The 20,750-nt window shown below is 40.3% G+C and overlaps 2 protein-coding genes across 2 annotated transcripts in view; both read left to right on the top strand.

Moving 5' to 3' along the window:
* Ppp6c (protein phosphatase 6 catalytic subunit) overlaps positions 1-7,024 on the top strand; it is a 29,351-nt gene extending 22,327 nt beyond the window's left edge. Inside the window, exons 5-7 of the mRNA XM_050124855.1 lie at positions 2,935-3,014; positions 3,146-3,355; positions 5,284-7,024. Coding sequence (XP_049980812.1) covers positions 2,935-3,014; positions 3,146-3,355; positions 5,284-5,532 — 539 coding nt within the window. The 3' untranslated portion in view covers positions 5,533-7,024. The remainder of the gene's footprint in view (positions 1-2,934; positions 3,015-3,145; positions 3,356-5,283) is intronic.
* A 5,143-nt stretch (positions 7,025-12,167) lies between these two features.
* The window catches only part of Scai (suppressor of cancer cell invasion), a 143,499-nt gene continuing 134,916 nt past the window's right edge, over positions 12,168-20,750 (top strand). Inside the window, exons 1-2 of the mRNA XM_050124836.1 lie at positions 12,168-12,323; positions 12,834-12,878. Coding sequence (XP_049980793.1) covers positions 12,271-12,323; positions 12,834-12,878 — 98 coding nt within the window. The 5' untranslated portion in view covers positions 12,168-12,270. The remainder of the gene's footprint in view (positions 12,324-12,833; positions 12,879-20,750) is intronic.

The following is a 20,750-nucleotide window of genomic DNA, read 5'->3' as shown; positions in this document are numbered from 1 at the left end:
TTTTTAATTGTTTTTTACATAGTTTCTATATATCACTGGCTGACCTAGAATTTTTTGTATCGAACACCTCAAAGTCTACCTGCCTGTTTCTTCCAAGTACCAAAATTGCCACCACATCTGGCTTTTACTTATTTTAAGACTTATTTTTATTTTATGAATATGAGTTTGCTTGCATGTATGTCTGTGCACAATGTGGGTAATGGGAACTGAATCCAGGTCTTTTGTAAGACCATTAAATGCTCTTATCTTAGTTAGGGTTTCTATTGCTATGAAGGAACACCATGACCACAACAACTTACAAAGAAAAATGTTGGGGGAAGCTGCTCATTCTTTCCCAACCACCTAGACCCAAAATAATCACTCAGAAACTATATTATTTGCAGTACTGTTTGGCCAATAGCTTAAGCATATCGCTAGCTAGCTCTTATATCCCAAACTAACCCATTTCCATTAATCTGTGCTTCACCACAAAGTCGTGACCTATTGGCAAAGTTTCAGCAGATTCTAGCTGAGGCATCTGTCCCTGGCAGCTACATGGCATCTCACTGACTCTGCCTACTTTCTCTATAAATCTCTTTCAGCCTGGCTTTACTCTGTTAGGCTTCACCTCCCGCATCAGGAAAAACATTTAATTGGGCTGACTTAACATTTTCAGAGCTTTAGTCCATTATCATTATGGCGTGACATGAACGGTATGCAGGTTGATGGTATGCATGGTATGGTGCTGGAGAAGGAGCTGAGATTCAGTCCTACATCTTCACTCAACATGAAGTGAACTGAGACAGTGGGCATGGGTTGAGCATATATGAGACCTCAAAGCCCACCGCCACAGTGACATTTCCTCCAACAGGGTCATATCCACTCCAACAAAGCCACACCTCCTAATAGTGCCATTCCTTATGAGTTTATGGAGTGCAATTGCATTGATGCTACCATAGCTCTTAGCCACTGAGCCATCACTCCAACCTCCCAGTTGTTTTCAGCCTCCCACTATTTATTTTTAGTGTATCTCCATTATGAATGACGTATATTATCATCTTGACCCTTAGAAAGTTTGGCTTTTTTGCAGCATTTTAAATTTTAGACTTTTAGATTATGGATACTCAAAAATATGTGTCTTAAGAGATAAGTGGTTTGTGTGTGTAATTATAGTACATTCTTCAGTGTAGGGCAAAGGGACAAAAAGCGGGGAAGGGATGTGGGTTTAGGACTTGCTGCCCAGTATGCTTTGGCTGAAGAAAATGATAACAGTACCAAATTATGTTGTCTGAGGTTTCTGTCCTGCCCAGATCCCGTAGTTGTTAACTCCCAAAGAAATCACACAGAGGTCTACATTAATCATAAACTGACTCATTAGCTCAGGTTTCTTATTAACTCTTATAACTTACATTAGCCCATTATTCTTATCTGTGTTAGCCACGTGTCTCGGTACCTTTTTCAGCGGTGTAGTCATATCTTGTTTCTTCTGTGTCTGGACAGGACTGTAGAGGGAGCTTCCCTCTTTCTAGAATTCTTCTGTTCTTATTGACCCACCTCTACTTCCTATCTGGTTGTCCCACCAATACTTCTGCCTGGCTACTGGCAATCAGCATAAATTTAAAATTTAGTTACAGTTTTCCAAAGATCTCACAAAAAATAACTTTGCCCTGAGAAATATTGGGATAAGAATTACTCATGCACCTATAATTAAGGGTCCCTTAATTTATTTGATTTGGTTATCCTCCTATGATCAGGTAGTCATATTAAAGAAATGTTTTATAGAATTACTTGGCATTAACATAACTGTCCAAAGCATTTGGTTTGGCATATGTGAGATCAATAATTTCTTTCCCAATGATAACATTTTGGTTGATATTTCCAACTTCATTTTAGGATCATTCCTGGAATGAAAAGGATTATAATTTCTTTAAGGGACATGGTTTTTAAAGATTTGCTTATATTTTATGTGTATGAGTATTTTGCTTGAATGTTGTATATGCACTACATTTGTGCCTGGTACCTGCAGAGGCCAGAAGAGAGTGTAAGATCCACTGACTGGAGTTATAGTTAGTTGTGAGCCAGATGACTGCTGAGAACTGAGGATTAGGTTCTCTTAACTACTGAGCCATCTCTCTAGTCCCATCTTATTTGTATGTATAGATGTACTATGGATTGAACTTGGGCTTTATATATGCGAGGTATACATGTAGGCAGATTTTTTTTTTTTTTTTTTTGGCTCACCAGCTCAGAAAAATTGATATGGAGATGCCGGCGGTGGTGGCACATGCCTTCAATCCCAGCACGAGGGAGGCAGAGGCAGGCGGATCTCTCTGAGTTCGAGGCCAGCCTGGTCTACAAGAGCTAGTTCCAGGACAGGCTCTAAAACTATGGTGAAACCCTGTCTCAAAAAAACAATAAAATAAAATTGATACGGAGACTTATTATTAGTTATTAAAATTTGACCTTAGCTTAGGCTTGTTTCTCACTAGCTCTTATAACTTAAATTAACCCATATTATTAAATCTACGTTCTTTTACATGATTCATTTACTTTTAATCTGTTATAAAATACCATCCTGCTTCCTCTTCATCTGGCTGGTGACTCCACCTTTCTTTTTCCCAGCACTGTCTTTGTCTAGAAGTTCTGGCTATACCTCTTGCCTAGCTATTGACTATTTAGCTTTTTATTATACCAGTCACAGTGATACATCTTCACACAATGTAAAGAAATATTCCACAAATCCTGCCTCTAAGTTATATCCCAGTCTTCCTTAGAATATGCGTATTTTTAGATAGTAGACTTCTTTTGCTTCTATATGAAAAAATTTATTAGGAATATATATGCACCATAATTTTTTGCTCTAGGTGAATTAAGGTGAATTTCTTTTGTAACAAAGGTAACTATAGGATTTGATACATTATTTCATTAATCAGAACATTTCTATTTTCTTCACAGATGAGTGCCAAACAAAATATGGAAATGCTAATGCTTGGAGATACTGTACCAAAGTTTTTGACATGCTCACAGTAGCAGCTGTAAGTTTATATGACTCTCCTTAGAGCCTCAAGTGTTTTTATCAGTTGTCGCCTTTACTTAGTTTCATGTTTATTGTTGAATTTATATATGACTGAGTTTATTATTATCCTTTGTTACTCTTTTTTGCTAGTTAATAGATGAGCAAATTTTGTGTGTTCATGGCGGCTTATCTCCTGATATCAAAACACTGGATCAAATTCGAACCATTGAACGAAATCAGGAAATTCCTCACAAAGGAGCATTTTGTGACCTGGTGTGGTCAGATCCTGAAGATGTAGACACTTGGGCAATCAGTCCCAGAGGAGCAGGTTGGCTTTTTGGAGCAAAAGTCACAAATGAGGTAAAGCTAGCATTTTTGGAAGAGTATTTCTTTGATTGGTAAAAGAATAATGATGATCTCAGATATCAAACTTCAAGCCTAATTTAATAAAATTATTGTTACTATATGTATCAGATTCTTACTGTAGTTGATTGAATTATGCTTCCTAAATGGTTCAGCCAGATTTTATAGTGAAAGTGGTCTGCTTATATAATTAAATAATATTCCAGCCGTCTGTTTATATTATTAAAATAATAGTTAAGTAACAGGATCACCAGAGCAAGATAGGCAACTTTTTTGTTTGTTCATTTTAATGGCCAATCAAATATCCTGAAATATACATATATTCTGACAGTCCTCTAATCCCAGTTGATTTCACATTTTGTTTTACTTACTTTTTGTTTAAATCATACTTTTAACCGTTTTGTTTTGTTTTGTTCTGAGACAGGGTCTATAGAGCTCACTGTGTAGACCAGGCTGGTCTCGAACTCACAGAGATCTGCCTGTCTCTGCTTCCCCAGTTCTGGTATCAAAGGTGTGCACCACTCTGCATGACAACCTTTACTTTTTATTCTGCATCTTGCACCATGTGCATGAAGTGCCTGCAGAGGCCAGATACAGGTGGTTGTGAACTGCTGTGTGGTGGTTGGGAATCAAACTCCTATCTTCTGGAAAAGCAGCCAGTGCTCTAAAACCATCTCTGTAGCCTGAATTCAGAATTTAAAGTAATATACATAAGCTAAGAAAATTCAGTATTGTTCCAAGGCACTTACTGAATCTCTATGACTAGATGAAAATAAGAACCACTAGGGTGAATAATTAGGCAGTAATAATATAAAAATAACTTCTTGTTTACAATTTACAAAACACTATGATTACAATCTTTGCTCTCTAATAATCTACTGCATGTGCTGGCTGCATGAATTCAGCAATTTTAAAATTTAGAAACTATTTTCTATAAATCTTTTGGGCAAATAATTTACAAATAAGATATACACAGAAATTCTGACGTCTTCTGCTGCTCTTTTATGACTGCAGCTTTATCAAATTATGTACCTACATGCACACATCAAAACAGCCATGAACAAATGTGGGCAGATAGCGTTCACAGACACACATGTTCTGTTGAGATGTGTTTCAACATAATAATAGAACCATAGAACTAGGTGCTAGGGCCATTGGTTTATCCTCACTTCTGGAAAGACTTTACTGAGTTTGAATTCTTTCCTCTTCAGGTTGCATACAATAAACCCTCACATAATAAGACTGATAATAATTTTGTTATATAATTAAATAGAAAACCTTTGCTTTGTATCTGGTGGTAATTAAGTAATTTTTCCCCCTAGAAACTTCTTCTTTTTCTTGATATAGTTCTTAATAGGTGGCTTAGACTGGCCTCAAACTCCTGATTCTCCTAGCGATTTTTGTGATGTTTACTTGCTTGCTTGTTTATTATTTATATGTGTGTGTGTGTGTGTGTGTGTGTGTGTGTGTGTGTGTGTGTGTTGGAAGGATGAGAAGAAGCCAAAGGACAACTTGTGGAAGTCAGTTCTCTCCTACTATGTGGGTTCTGGGATCAAATTCTAATCACCAGGCCTGTTGACAAGCCTCTCTTCCAACCTAGCCATTTACTATTACTATGGCTGTTTTAAAGATATGTCATCTCTGTGTTGCAGAGACTGGTCTCAAACTTGTGGACTCAAGGGGTCCTCCTATTCAGCCTTCCGAGTAACTGAGAATACAGGTGCTAATTACTATACCTGGCTTAGAAATTCCAAATTGTGGGTCATGTACTTCAAAATAGACTTGGGCCAAAGTGGCAATGGAAATGTTGGGAACGATTATAGAGTGGGACTTAGAATCATGAAAACTTCAATAATGATACTTGCTGTTTGGAATGGTTATTAAGCTGTTGAATGGAATACTCACAAAGCCTTTCTAAATTGCAGTTTGTTCATATCAACAACTTAAAACTCATCTGCAGAGCACATCAGCTTGTACATGAAGGCTATAAGTTTATGTTTGACGAGAAGCTGGTCACAGTGTGGTCTGCTCCTAACTACTGCTATCGCTGTGGAAACATCGCTTCCATCATGGTCTTCAAAGATGTCAATACGAGAGAACCAAAGTTATTCCGGGCTGTTCCAGATTCAGAGCGTGTTATTCCTCCCAGAACTACGACGCCGTATTTCCTCTGAGGCCATTGCCATCCTGCTGGCCCACTTTATACCCTCTTTTACCCCAACTTTCTTGTACCCTCTACAATATACTTATTATTGAGCACTTTGCTGCTGAAATGCTGCCTCTTGCCTTTTTTTTTTAAATTATCTAAATTTATTATTTGTTATGGTGTCGATAGCAATGTTTTCTATCAGTTTTGTCACTCATCCCATCCCCACCTTGGACTTGTTTGAGAAAACCTGAGAAATGTCTTAATACTCACATTGCTGCATGTAGCTCTTGCTTATTTACTGTTCTGGGGAAACAGGAAGCATTTCCTCTTTTAAAAAGCCCATTGACAATTACATGGAAATCCTCATTTGTATCAGCCAGCCTTCTGCTTTTGTTTAGTAGGGTTAAGAAATTTCAGCAGCAAAGTTGTCCAGTGGGCAGGATGGACTGCAGATGCCTGAGTCATGTCCCCTTGTCGCAGCTGTAAACTTCACTGTCCATTGTTGGATGATGATTTGATGTTTCAAAAGGGTATAAAATAAATTGGTCTAAAGGGCTGCCCTCCTTGTTGTGTTTTTAAATTTTAGTTAAAAACTGCTACAGCTTATAACTTTGTACATTAAGATAATTGTACTGATCTTTTTTCAGATTTCTTGTATTTTTTAATAAAGTAATCTTAAAACCCAGATAGGTTAAGTGTTAGAAATTTTAAACAACTTACATTGTTAGCTAAAGGTTACTTTTTTTTTTTCCTTGTTTTCCTGAGAGTTTTTGACCCTTTGGTTATTGAATCTAAAATTTCAGTTGAAATTCAATATTTATTTTTTTAAAATACCACTAAATTGTGCCTAAAGAACATAACTGCCATAGTAACACTTTGATTTCTATCCTCTATAGTAATAGAAAACATTTAATAGTTGTAGCGCTGATATGTAGATTTGATGCCAATTGAGTAGAATGTGTTCAATCCAGTTTACACTCTCCTGAGTACCATCAAGTAAATGAATACTTTTCAGTAGCAAGCATTCTCTCGCTGTAACCTTTGACCTTAACTTTTACAAAGTATTCAGTTTTTAACAGCAACTTTAAAGGCTGAAATATCAGAACCCTTGTGTTTGTGAACTGTAATCTGAAGCAGATTATTTAAAGTGTGGGAAAAAAACAGGCTGTTTGCTTGTGAAGGTCTGTCATGCCATATTTCAACTTTGTGTGTGTAATTTGACTATCTAAAGGGTTGTGATGATCAGTTCTTGATATGTAATTGTCCACTTAATAAGGACAAGTATATCATTATCTCTTATGACTGTTGTCATAGATGACTTAGGATGTACCATCTTGTGAAATTTTTGGTGTCCCTTTATAATGATAATCATCTTTTGTCATCCCAGGAAATCCATGTGAAGCAATTGATTAAAGCACTTTAGCATCTGTTCAGGTAGTTTTAAAAAACAACTTTTCCCCTCCAGGATAAGAACTTCCAGGTTACCTAAAAATGCAATAAAAATCTTAATAGTCTAAGCTTCTTGGCAAATACTATTTCATCAGGGTTTCTTTTACTGAATGAGCACAATATTGTTTTGATTTTATTTGTCCCTAATCACCCAGCCCCTTGTACAGTTTTTAATTGTGTAGTCTATGAAAGAAGTGACTGAGACATTTGCTGCACACACTTGAACTAATGGTGGGTCAGTAGCTTTGTGTTACTTTCCTAACCCCAGTGTAATTCAGGTGGAAAGGTATTTTTATCTCACAGGAATATGTAGCTATGTATTTTATTAATTGTGAAACACTGGAATTAATGGTGCAGACAACTTGATGTGGTTTTTTAACAACTCTCTGCAGTATTTTCTTGTTTGTGTTGCCATAAATTGTATTTAAGTGCTTGCCCTCCACTGCTTTTAAGTTGTACCAGTAAAATCAGCAACTCAGTCCACTCTTTCTGCTTCACACTCCTTAGCTTAGGTTGGTGTGGTTGTTTTTATTCTCCTTTAATGTGACTTATTTTCAAGTCACGGTGTACTGCTTTTGTTAGTCACTAGCTGGGCATGTGCCAATAATATTCTTCCATCCCTTAACTGCCATCTCTGTTTTGCCTGACTTTTCTTCAACTGAACAATGGCTTTGAGGCATGGAAAAAGTAGTTTTTCTATTAGACTTGTGAAGGAAAGAAAGAGTGAATGTATTGGACCCTGCAAGCCTGAAAAAGAATTATTGGATCCCTCTACTAAACAAGGGCTATGTATTTATTATTCAGAGTAATCATGTGATGAGAGACACTTGCAAGCCAGAGATCTGAAGTTGAGGGAATCTGCTACTTCCTGTGTCTAGGCTGAATGTAAAATACCCTATGTTGTATCAATGGGGCTAAGAACTATTTTTATTTGACTGTGATATACTTGGTTTCTATCTAATAAAGTGTCCTAGGCTCCAGTGAGAACCGTCTACTTTAAATTGCCATTTCCTCCCTTTCTTTATTTGGCTGATAGACTTTTGGCTAGCTTTCCATAGATCAATACAAGAATCTCATTTCTTTAAATGTGTTCACTTGGGCGTGATCTTAAAAAGCCTCGATCAAGACTACATCTAATATGCAACCTGTCAGCTCCTATTCCATCTGGATGTCTAGAACTGTTATCTTAAACGTTGAGTTGCTTTTGAAATAAGGTTCACAATGTTCCTTGCATTTAAGATCTCTGTGTGTCTTTTCTCTGTAAACCCAGCCCCATGCCTGTACTGTGAATCCTGCCATTGACAGTAGAATCACTGTGTGTCAGCCTTCAGAAAATTGTGTACAGAATTGAGATTTAACTGCAAGACTTCAGATTTTTAAATGTCTCTGTTTTTTAAATGCTGATGTTTGTAAAGCACCTCCAGTTCTTTGAATGAAAGGTGCTACATTCCCTCGGTGTCAATTAATAAAACGATTGTAGGAAGTTTATGAAAAATAATGTTATCTAATGCAGTCTATAGTATTCCCTGAGAAGAAGGTAGCATTTCATGTAATTTATGTTTTCAAAGAGATGCTTACTCTTTCACTTGGTTGTGTGACTTATAAACAGAACTAACCTTTATCCCCCCCTGCATTTGAAAAGTCCCCTAGAATTTTGCAAGTTTCCTTCATCACATGAATGTGTACCTTTCTTATGAGAATTAAGTTTATGCCTAGATTGCTAACACGGTTCTTAATTCAACAATGTATGACGTTTATACAAAAACATTTATTGCAGTATATACCACTCTTGTGAGTACCTGAAAATGGTTCTGAGCATTTTGTATAGAAATGGGAGTGGAATTTTTTTAATCTATGATCAAGCATTTTAGATAAATGCTAACATGCCCTATTTTGCAGTACTGAGGGTTGAACCCAGGACCTTGTGCATGCTAGGTAAGCAGTCAACCACTGTGCTACATTCCTGGCCTGTACATGTCCTATTTTGTGATCCTTTTAATTTTTCTGAGGTCCGGAGGCACTGGTTGTTTTGAGACAGATTCTCACCATGTAGACCACACTGGCCTTGTAGAGATCCACCTGGCTTTGCCTCCAAAGTGCTGAGATTAAAGACATATATCACCATGCCCAGCTTATATCTTGTGGTACTCTTGGTATGGATGTACGTCTAAATTGCTCCTATCCCCACCCTACCCCGGGTGAGAGAATGGAACTGGAAAGGACAGGTAAGCTGTCTAGATCTCAGGAAAACTGGAACTTGAACCCCCTGGAGGGCACTAAACAGCGACTGTTCAAGCCTTCTCTTTTAAGCACTATTGGGTTTTGCAACTTTTTGACCCTGAACAAATTAAATTCTCTGATCTTCCATTTCTTTTCTAAAAATAAAGTGAAGCTGGTTATAATATTAAGAATAGCACCCACAAAATGACCAGTACTTGGCCCAAAGCTGCTATTTACTGAGGACTCGATCAAAATTCGTGTGATTAAGAAGAGGAACTCAGGGTCATCAAACATGGCTACTAGTAGTATAACTTTTTTAAAGAAAATAATTTATTTGTTCTGTGTATGTGATTTCTTTTGCCTGCGTTTATGTCTGCAGAGTTCGAAGAGGGCATCAGACACCCTGGAATGGGTTAGGCATGGCTCGTTGGGCGAGGGCTTAGCCCAGGCCCTCTGCAAACAAGCGCTCTTAACCACAGCCACCAGTCCAGTCCCACAGTGTAGACTTTAGTACAAGGGATTTGAAGGAAGTGTCTGGTGTGGGCAGACACAAATAATGGGCTGGGTAATGGAATATGCATGAGCCCAGAAATCGAGATTATAGAACTTGGACACAACATGAAGGTTACATTTAGGAAGACCCAACAGTTAGCTGCAGTTCTGTTGATAGATTGTCTATGCTTCAGAGAGGCCAGTCGTGGGAAAGTTGGGTAGTAGGAAGAGGATTTTAGTAAGAATGTCATGCGTGATATTTCAAGATTACAGCAGGATCCCTTCACCCAAAACTCCTTGGTTTCTTGCTGAGTTAATTAAGTAGAAAATTAAAATTGAAATAATTGGTGACTCTATGGCTCTAGAATTACATCATTTAGGGGAAACAACAGACATTTGGTAATATTTTCTCTAGTCAAAGCCATTTTTAAAAATCCCATAATAGGGCTGGAGAGATGGTTTAGTAGTTAAAAGGACAAATTGCTCTCCAGAGAAGCATAGGGTTCAATTTCCAGCACCCACATGGCAAATCACAATCTGCAACTTCCATATCAGGGAGCCTACATTGGCACCAGACATGCGTGTTATGTACAAACATACATGGAGGCAAAACACCAGTACAGATAAATACAACTTCAAAATTCCTATAGTGCAATTGTGGAGGAGAACATATTGGGGGTCAGCAGTAGGACAGCAAGGTAGCTCAATAGGAAAAGGTGTTTGCCACAAGCCTAATGAGCAGAGTGTGGTCTCCAGGACCCACAAGATGAAAGGAGAAAACTACTGATTTCCACAGGTTGACTTCTGTCCCCCTACATGTTCCCACCTGAAACACCGTCCCTCTTCCTCCTTCCCTCTGCCTCCCTCTCTTAAATGTAATAAGAGCTCTTCAGCATTGCAAAAAATAAAATACCACTATACCTTACTGCATCCCATATTTCATAAGAGGAAAGCCATCTTAGCATCAAAGATGGATACAAGATAAACCATTTAGAAATAAAGAATAACCCATTGCATCAAATACATTTGGTTCTGTGGAAAAATTCGTATCTCACTATTTGGGATACTATCCATTTGTGGAGATTTGTGGAATATTTGTCCTCGTGCATTTTTATTTGTTTTCATGTGTGTGCAGGTATGTGTGTGTGTGTGTCATGTGCACGTGGAGGTCTGAGACTTTAGAGTCTGTTGCTCTGTGCGTTCCAGGACTGAACACACAATGTCAGGCTTGAACAGCAAGCACCTTTTACTCTGCTGAGCCCTATCTCTGCCACTGCATTGTTGGTGTGTCTAAACAAAATGTGTTCTAAAATGAAAGAGACTCAAGAGAAAATTTTATGCCTCCTCCCGAATCTAGCAGGAAGAAATGAACTTAGGATCTGACAACTCTGTATAGGAATAAAGTTATACAGAGTATTACTCGTTTTAAGAATTAAATTTTTCACCAGGCATGATAGTTCACCTCTTTAATCCCAGCACCAGGGAAGCAGAGGCAAGCAGATCTCTTTGAGTTCGAGGCCAGCCTAGAGTACAAAGTGAGTTCCAGAAGAGTCATGACTATACAAAGAAACCTGTCTCAAAACCCACCCACGCCCAAAATTATATTCTTCAGATGCAATACATATAAATCTGCTGTATTTTCAAAATAGCTTTGTTAGAGTAGAATAGGTTACTAATATTTATTGTACTTACGTGGTGGTTGTTTTGTATACTTGAGTCAAAATGCAGTGAAATTTATACTAAAACTGATTAACTGATGTAGACTTTTGAATCATCTGCAATGGCACAAAATGGCTAGCTTACACAAGAAGCAGTACGTTTTATGCTTTTCAAAATGGAATACGTTATTTGTAGTTACTGCAATTGGTTCTTTTTGCAATGTCTTTTTTTTCTTTTTTCGTGCTAATTAAAGAAATTCTCGTGCTTTCTTACAAGCTTCCACCAAAGCTTACGATCTTTCCTGCTGTTAAAACATATTTATATTGCTGGATCTTTACGATTTGGTATCGTGACCTCTTCGAAGGGTAGCACTGAGACGAGATCATTTCTGCAAGATGCTGGCAGGGACTGCATTCGAGGTGATTCAGAACGACGCTGTGACGAAGAGCTGCTTTGCCCTCGAACTTCTGAATATATTTGGAGAAAGTGCAGTGCTTGATTTGGTTCTGGGGCTGTGCGGAGGCGGGGGAATTAGCAGATGTCTAGGATGCAGGATGCAGAACCAAGAACCTGGAAGCAGGTGTCTGGCGCCGGAGACGCAATTCCCCCTTTCTGGCGCACGGTGGCGCGCAGAGCTCCTCCCGCTCTGCTAGCAGTATTTAAGGCACCTCTGCCGCCACCTGCAGTCTCAACCAAACCTCAGGGTGGGCCGCGCGGGACGTGAAGGCCCGAACTCCCAATCGGCGGCCGGACTTTCAGGCACGCTGCAGTTTCAGCCAATAGGAGCCGAGGAGAGGCGCGGAGGGGGCAGGCCCCGCGGCTAGCCTGGCCGAGGCGCGAGGCCCTCCTCCCGTCTCTCCGCCTACTCCAGCCTCCGCTGCCTCAGCATCCCGAGCGAGCCTTGCGGCCGCCGGAGCAGCTCCCGCGGCGGAGCAGGAGCCGGATGGTCAGAGGAGCCCGGCAGTCCCAGCAGCCGCGGAGTCGCCTGGCCCCCAGGTGGGGCGGGCTGCGGTGCCAGGCGGAGGCTTGGGGCCGAGGGAGCGGCCGAGCCCTGAGGGGCGGGGGTGCAGGCATGCAGCATCTGGGGGCGCGGAGAGCGAGCAGCTCGTCGGGGCGGGGAACGAGGATGTGCAGGACTGGAGCGGAGGACGCGCGCCCCATCGGGGGCCGAGGAATGCGGGGGATCGGGGCTGAGGGGCGGGGCTGCGGCCGAGGGGAGCTGGGGGGCCTGCGGCTCCGGGCAGACAATGAGGCCGACGGGCCGTGTGGTTTGGGGGAGCCGAGCGTTGAGGCACGGGGCATTCGGGGACCAGTGAGTCCGGGGATCGATTGGTCGAGGGAAGGAAGGGAAGCCCGACTTGAGGGGTTTGTCAGGTCAGAGGTAGACCCGGCCAACCTGTGGTCAGCCTCTGGCCCCATTGGGTGGTACATGGAGTGCCCCACAGGCAAGGGGAGGCCGAGGGTGTACTCCCTTTTAGTTACCGATTTCATTTGTTTGGTCTGTAGACTGACTGGCACAGTGGAGAAACTACCTCGAAAACGGAAAAGCAGGTAAGGCCAATGCCTTCCTCTCTAGCTTCGTGTTTTTCTGTTTGCTTGGCTGCCGCTATGCGCATAATTACCCGGTCAGTAGATGAAGTTTCTTGTTTAGTTTTTTTTTTTAATTGAATGTAACTGCATGAAAGATACTCCTTTTGAGAACTTCAAGTCGTCCCCGCCCCGAGGTATAATCATGCGGGGAACATGGAAAATTAAGAAGCCTAGCTTCGACTTTAGTCATAATTTCAACTTTTCTGGCATCTCTCTAACAGAAATGTTTGCTGAACAGCTACTATGTGCCAAGTGTTCTCTGTGTATTATTTCCTTGAGGCACAGTATTGCAGAACAGGGAACTGAACCATAGAGTGGCCAAATATTTTGCCAAGATCACACATCTAATAAATGATAGAAACAGGATTTGAATCCAGGCTGTCTTGACTGCGAGCTTATGCTCTTAACCATTCCACTGTAACGCTCCTAATAAATACACAGTTGAAAGTATTTTTTCCTGCCTTTTTAAAAATAAAGTCTAATAAATTTAAGTAGTTAATAGGAAAATAGTATAAGACTTACATAGGCCACAGACAACTGAATTGTTCCTTGGGCCATGGAAAAGAGTGTCCATCCCACAACCATGTTTTAGTGTGCTTCATGTGTTAGGCAGTACAGCACAATTTTATTTAGTTATTTGAAGATTTCCTTTTTTACCTATCTTGGTATTGGAATTGAGAATGTAAGCTATACAGTAATGAGGATATGGCCACTGGCACCATTTTCATAATTAATACTTTGGAAGTTGTCTGTTATGCAGATATCCTCAACACTAAGTAGATATAAATGCCAATGGTCGGGAGTGGGCAGAAGCCAATACCTTTGTTACTTTTTAGGCCTAAATGCCCTCTGTCATAGTTACATAGAGCTACTGACCACCCACAAGCTGGCTAGCATACCTGAGCAACTGGATTTTTTGTAGGTGGGTATGTGTTTGTGTGTGCAGGTGCATGTGTGTATGTTCCTGTAAATGTGCATGTATGTGTGTCCCAGTGAAGCCCAAAGCTCTGCTCTCTTGGTTCCTCAGGAGTCATACCCCCTGTTTTTCCGGAGGCAGGCTCTCACTGAGACCTGGGGCTCACCATTTGGCTAAGCTGGCTAGACATCGAGTCCCTAGATCCATCTGCCTGTCTTTACCCCAGTACTTTGACTTTTTTCCCCTCAAGTTTTGTTTGTTTGTTTGTTTTTCCAGACAACCGTTTTTCTGTAGCCCTTGGCTGTTCTATAACTCATCCAGTTCACCAGACTGGGTTTGAATTCAGAGAGCTGCCTGCCTCTGCCCCCAAAGTACTGGGACTAAAGGCATTTGCCACCACCACACAGCAAGTACTGTAAATTTTTAATGTGATCTAAATTTTTTACATTTATTTATTCATTTTGTATGTATATATGAGTGTGGACATTGCATGTGGAGATCAAAGAATAACTTATAACAGTCAGTTCTTCTTGTACACATGTGGGTCCCTGGGAAGAAACTCAGGTTATCTACTTGGCTGCAGGGATCTTTAGCTGCTGAGATCTTGCTGGCCCTGTATTGTAAATTTACAAGTTCATCATTCACTGGAAAGTGTTAAAGTGTGTCATAAGAAATCTTGGGTATGTAAATCTATTCTTTTCTCTGTAAATTTTATGAAATCTAAATATTTACCAAACCTACCAATTAAATTTTTAGTGTTATTTTAGTGTTCAAATGAGACAAGTATAAAATTAGATTTAAATTAGCCCAAAAAATATGAATGTGAAGTTTCTCTTAAATTTTAATAATTGTGTGGTAGAATAATAAGATGTATTAGAGTAAGTAAATTTAAATTTTTGCATTTATTTAGTGTGTGTGTGTGTGTGTGTGTGTATTCACAAATATGGAGACCAGGAAACAGCTTACAAGAGTCATTTCTTTCATCTTGTGGGTCCCAGAGATTTAGCTCAGGTTGTCAGGCATTATGGCAAATGTCTTTAGCCACTGAGTTATCGTGCTGGACCAAATTGTGTAATTTTTACTATTACTAAAATTATTTCATAGCAGGCAGTACTGTAGTTGCTGCTTAGCCTAGTGCTTCTTTGTAGACTAAGCCATAAACTAGGCTTCCTGTGGTTTGACGTGTGACTTCTCCCTCCCCCCATCTTACCATCAGTAGTAGTAAGCCCACTACATTTATATGTATGTACATACATACGTGCACACACACACACACACTTTTATTTTTAACTTTCTAATGGTGGTAACTAGAAAATAAAAATACTACAAAGTTGTTTTATTTATTCTTTATGATAGCCCTGGTTTGTTTCTCATCACCCCACTGTCAGACTCTTCTACAGGCTCCTGACCAGTTTCCTGGCTTCTAATCTGTAATTTATTCACATGCTGTGCAGGTTGATGATGTGTTTCTCATGTAGGAGACTCATGTGTTTCCTCTTTGCTATTGAACATAATTCAGAGTTTTCAGCCTAAGGGTAGCAGCTGAGGGCTGTCTCTGTTTCACTTCTACCTGCCCTGCCAGCCACTGTTAGTGCTGTGGCCATAGAGAGTCTCTCTGATGGACCTAAAGTCTGGTAAGCTGAGATGCGTGAATTGTGGAACATATCTTCCCTTTGCCGTTTCCAGAACTTTTCTTCTCTCCTCTTTAATTTTTTTTTTTGTTTGTTTGTTTTTGTTTTTGTTTTTCGAGACAGGGTTTCTCTGTGGTTTTGGAGCCTGTCCTGGAACTAGCTCTTGTAGACCAGGCTGGTCTCACAGAGATCCGCCTGCCTCTGCCTCCCAAGTGCTGGGATTAAAGGCGTGCGCCACCACTGCCCGGCTTCCTCTTTAATTTTTGTACATGATTCTTTTTTTTCTGGATACTTTCACTTTGTTCTTTTCTTTAAAACTTAGTGCATGCACCACAGCCTCAGTGGGGGCTTTCTCCATCCTCTTTTCCTTCCTGTGCTCTCTGCATTAGCTCCAGAATAGGCCTACACACATACGTACATGTGATGCTTTTGACTGAATGTGAATCCACCTCTTGTCACATGCATGTCAGCTCATAAACTGTGTGACTGAGATAATGTAAAAAATCTTTCCAATCCATCCCGAGTCTGGTACTGCATAGTTCTGTGTGTTCCCATGTCTGGTGTCTTTCTTGGCATGCACGAGGTCTTGAGCTAAATCCTCAGTACCAGGAGTGGTGGAAGGGGGATCCTTTCTGAGCCTGGAGCAAACTAGGAAATTAGTTCAACAATCCCAGGGTTACAAAATCCCTGGTATAGTGCTTGGCACAGAAATTTCTGGACACAGTAAATTCCAAGTGAAAAAGAACTTGTGAAAAACAGTGCACCATATACATTCTTGGTGCCTGTGGAGGCCAGAAAAGGGCTTTGGATCTGGTGGAGGTTAGACTACTGTAAACTGCCATGTAGGTGCTGGGAATTGAACCTGGGACCTTAACCACTGAGTCATCTCACCAGTCCACCTGTCCTCATTTTTTATTAATTCTTTCAGAATTTTGAATAATGTATTTTGATCATATTCAGTCCCTCTTCCTACTCTTCCCAGACCACCCAACTTTGTATATACATGCCTGTCTGTTTTCACCCCAAGTGCAGTTTATACTGCCATGTACCATTAGATAAGTGGTCTACCCATCAGCGGCTGCACTTCTAAACTGACTGCGCCTCTCACTGTAGCTATCAACTGCTAGTAGCTGTTTAGGCAGGGAAGGACTTTGTGTCTCTCTGCCTTTTTCAGGCTGAAATTGTGTCTGACAGGTCTTGCACATGCTGTCTTAGCTGCTGTGAATTCTGTGCGCAGCTGCCCTCCACCCAGGGTCTGAGGTCCATGGCAAAAGAGGAAGCAGGAAGTAATAGATGACTACAAGGAAACTCTTCTGGATACAACAGGGCAGTTCTCACTTTTTAAAAATTAATGTTTATTTTTATGTGTATAGGTGTTTGCCTGTATGTATGCATGTGTGTGTACACGTGTGAACCTGGTACCAGAGGCGGTCAGAAGAGGTTGTTGGATCTCCTTGCACTGGAGTTACAGATGGTTATAAAACCACCATGTGGGTTCTTGGAATGGAACCTGAGTCCTCTACAAAAGCGATAATGTTCTTCCACTGAGTCATCTCTACAGCTCCAGCCTAGTTCTTTTTAAGAGGCATTGTTGAGAGGAATTAAGGTAAAGATTTTGAGAACAAAAGAAGAAAATTAAACCTACTGTAGCTCCGGTTTGGCTCTGTATTTTATGAAGTAAAATGAAGAAATGAGTAAAATTAATACTCCAGATCGATGGTGTCTAACATTAAACATAAATTATAAATTGCTCAAGCTCAAACTTTTTTTTTTTTTTAACCATAAGACCTAAGATGGATGAATTTGTCTAATTAGTTTGTAGACTAGGACATTGACTATTCTTTGTAGGGGGAAAGTCAAATACCTATGTTTCCTTTTTTTTTTTTTTTTTTTGTAGAAATATAGCTTTAGGGATTAAGCCTTGTGCATGCAGCACAGGTCAGCAGTGTATGTCTGAGCTACCCTCACAGCTCACCGTGAAGTTTTTCCAGCAAGAATCTTATGTATTCAAGGCTGGTCTCAAACTCATTATGTAGTTGAGGGTGACTGTGAAGTTCTGATACTATTCTCTTGCTGCTACCTTCCAAATGCTGGAATTACACACACATACAACCATCCTGGTTGATATATTGTGGTGGCTTGAACCTAAGACTTCATGCATGCTAGGCTTAGGGTTTCAATTGCTGTGCAGAGACACCATGACCATGGCAGCTCTTATAAAGGAAAGCATTTAAATAGGACTGGCTTAAAGTTTCAGAAGTTTAGTCCATTATCATCATGACAGGAAACATGGCAGCATGCAGGCAGACATGGTGCTGGAGAAGGAGCTGAGAGTTTTATATCTTAATCTACAGGCAGCAGAAAGACTGTGTACCACAAGGCATAGCTTGAGCATATGAGACCTCAAAGCCTGTCTCCACAGTGACACACTTCTCCAACAAGACCATGCCTACTCCAACAAGGTCACACCATCTAATAATGCTTCTCCCTGTGGGCCAAGCATTCAGATGCATGAGTCTATGGGGGCCATCCCTATTCAGACCACCCCACCATGCGTTCTCCCACCTGAACTGTGTCCCCACCCCACCATAATGAAGTTTTAAAGATTATTCCTTAGAATGCTGTTACTGATTTTAAACTTTTGTTTACTCATCTTAGTTCATTTTTCTACCTAGTACTGTGTCCAAAATTCATTTTACTTTGTACTGAGAGACAGATGGCTCGGTAAACTAGTGCACTAATAAATGGATGGCTAGTCAAAGGGGGTGCTGTTGGCTGGGGACTTGAGTGAAAGTCGTGTGATATTACTGCGTGCCCCTAGAGGATGGAGTAGATTGAAAGGAGATTCAGATTAGGAAAGTTGATCTCTCTGGTTTGGGAAATTATTAAGAGTTCAGCCTATCTCTTAGTAATGTTTTGGTTTTGAGACGGAGAAATCTTTCAGATCCTACTTAGAACAGAGTTCAATTTATATAGATAACATTAACATTGCTGAAATCTAGTCAGTTGTTCAAAGTCCTGGGTAAAGTCCCCAACACAATGGATGGATCCCCAGCACGATAGATAGATAGATAGATAGATAGATAGATAGATAGATAGATAGATAGATAGATAGATAGATAGATAGATAATAAAATGATATCATTTAAAAATTACGGTTATTCACCTGTATATGTGTGTTCGTATGTGGGGGTCAGAAAACCTGCGGTGGTTGGTTCTTTGCTTCCACCACATGTGTCTTGATCAAACTCTAGTCATCAGGCTTGACAGCCAGACAGCCATTTCACTGGCCCAAAAGATGCTTCTGTTACTTTAACTGCTTAGAATGTCCTGAGCCTCTTCCTTTTTTTTTTTTAAGATTTATTTTAGTTTTGTTTTTGTGTATGCTCACATACATGTGTTCAAATGCAGGTTAACACCCATGTAGGCTAGAAGAGGGCATTGGATCCTCTGGAACAGGCAGTGTGAACTGAGAACTGAGATCTTCTGGAAGAGCAATAAGTACTCTTACCTGCTGAGCCATCTCTCTAACCTCTGGTATATATAATTTGTTTAAGAAATAACTTGTAATACTATTGGAATGCTTTCTAATTCTGGGTTCGTGAGGTATAGACATAGTGATATTCGGCCATGCAGGGGAAAACCCTAAAATTAGTGGGAAAAACACTCTGAAATATGAGCCAGTGTGGTAACTTTGTTTATATACAAAGAATTTGTAGTTTAACTCTGCTTACTGGTGGTGAGAGTAGATACCAGACATGTGCATGCCCTGAAGGTCAGGAAGGCTAATTTTGTAATAGTGTGACTGTTGGGATGACAGAGATGAACCTGTGATTCTCGCCTCGCCTGCTCATGATTTAATCAGAAACGTTCCCCAAAGGATCATGCATTGAAGGCTTGATTCTCAATGCAGCAGGATGAGAGATGAGGGACTTAGAGGAAGTGATTGGATCATGAAGACTCTAACTTCCTCAATAGGTTAATCCATTGGTGGGTTCATGGTCTGATACACTGTTAGCAGTTGAGGAAAACATATAGGGGCGTGGTGTAGTTGAAGGGAATGGGTCTTAAGAGTCTATTTCTTGTCCATAGCTAAAATATCAAGTGAAAGAGAGTTCTGTTTCTTAATGAACATTTGGCAGAATCTGGAAGCATTTGGTCGTTAGAGCTTTGGGTATCTAGTGGGTGGGAGAATGCTGCTACACACTCTGCAGTGCCGTGACAGCTGCCTCAGTTAACAGCTCAAATGTCAGCAGTGTCTACATGCCTGTAATCCCAGACTTCGGAAATTGAGGGAGGAGGATTGAAGAGTCAAGACCAGCTTGGCTATATATATAACCAGTCCCAATAGCTTTAAATCGTTTTTAGAAAGTCAATAATGCTGAGACAAAGTAATTCTGAACTAAACTTTGAATTACAATCCTTTTAAGTAATAGCATTGAGTGCTTGGACCAAGTATTTAACCTCTGACTTTAATTGGTTTCTCTTTCTTTCCTTTATTTTTTTATAATATCAGGCTAGGTGTTCCAGGGTAGTCTTGAACTTGTTTTGGTTTTGAGACAGGAACTCTGTGTAACTCTCACTGTCCTAGAACTCACTATGTAGACCAGACTGGGCTTAAACTTACAGTGATTTGCTTGCCTCTGCCTCCTGGGTGCTGGGATTCAAGACATGTACAACCACTGCACCCAACTCTGGTTTTGAGCATTTGACTTTCTTGCCTCAGCCTTCAGAGTGCTGGGATTAGAGATGTATATTACCTTGCCTGAACTCTTACGTTGCAGAACTTTTAAGTGCAGGGGACCCAGGTTCAATTCCCAGGACCCATATGGTGATTCATAGCCATCTGTAACTCAAGCTCTAGTCCCCTTTCTGGCCTCCACAGGCACGAGGCACACACAGACAGTACATGCAAAAATAGAAATAACATGAGGTTTGGTTTTTTTGTTTGTTTTTCGTTTTAGAGCAGGTGTATTATAGGTAGATTGTAGCAAGGTTAGGAAAACCCTATAACAAGTTTCAGACATTATTTGAAGACATTCGTAGTAAAGAATAAATTTTTTTCAAGGTTTGATAGTCAGCCTAAGTCAGACATAGGAGTGAGCTATGAATGGCTTTCAAAAGGATTAAGAAGAGCCCAAGGTAATTTGACTGAGGTTGGCAACAGCCCTAACTCTTTACAGATAGTTAAGTTGTTTGACCATGTACAATTTTTTTTAATTTTTATTTATTTATTAAAGATTTCTGATTCTTCCCCACCACTGCCTCCCATTTCCCTCCCCCTCC

This window comes from Alexandromys fortis, unplaced genomic scaffold, assembly GCF_014885135.2.
Source record: "Alexandromys fortis isolate MF-2015 unplaced genomic scaffold, M_Fortis_MF-2015_v1.1 scaffold_228, whole genome shotgun sequence".
In the NCBI taxonomy this organism is placed as follows: Eukaryota; Metazoa; Chordata; class Mammalia; order Rodentia; family Cricetidae; genus Alexandromys; species Alexandromys fortis.
The sequence above is the reverse complement of the archived record's forward strand: the minus strand, read 5'-3'. Positions and strand labels throughout refer to the sequence as shown.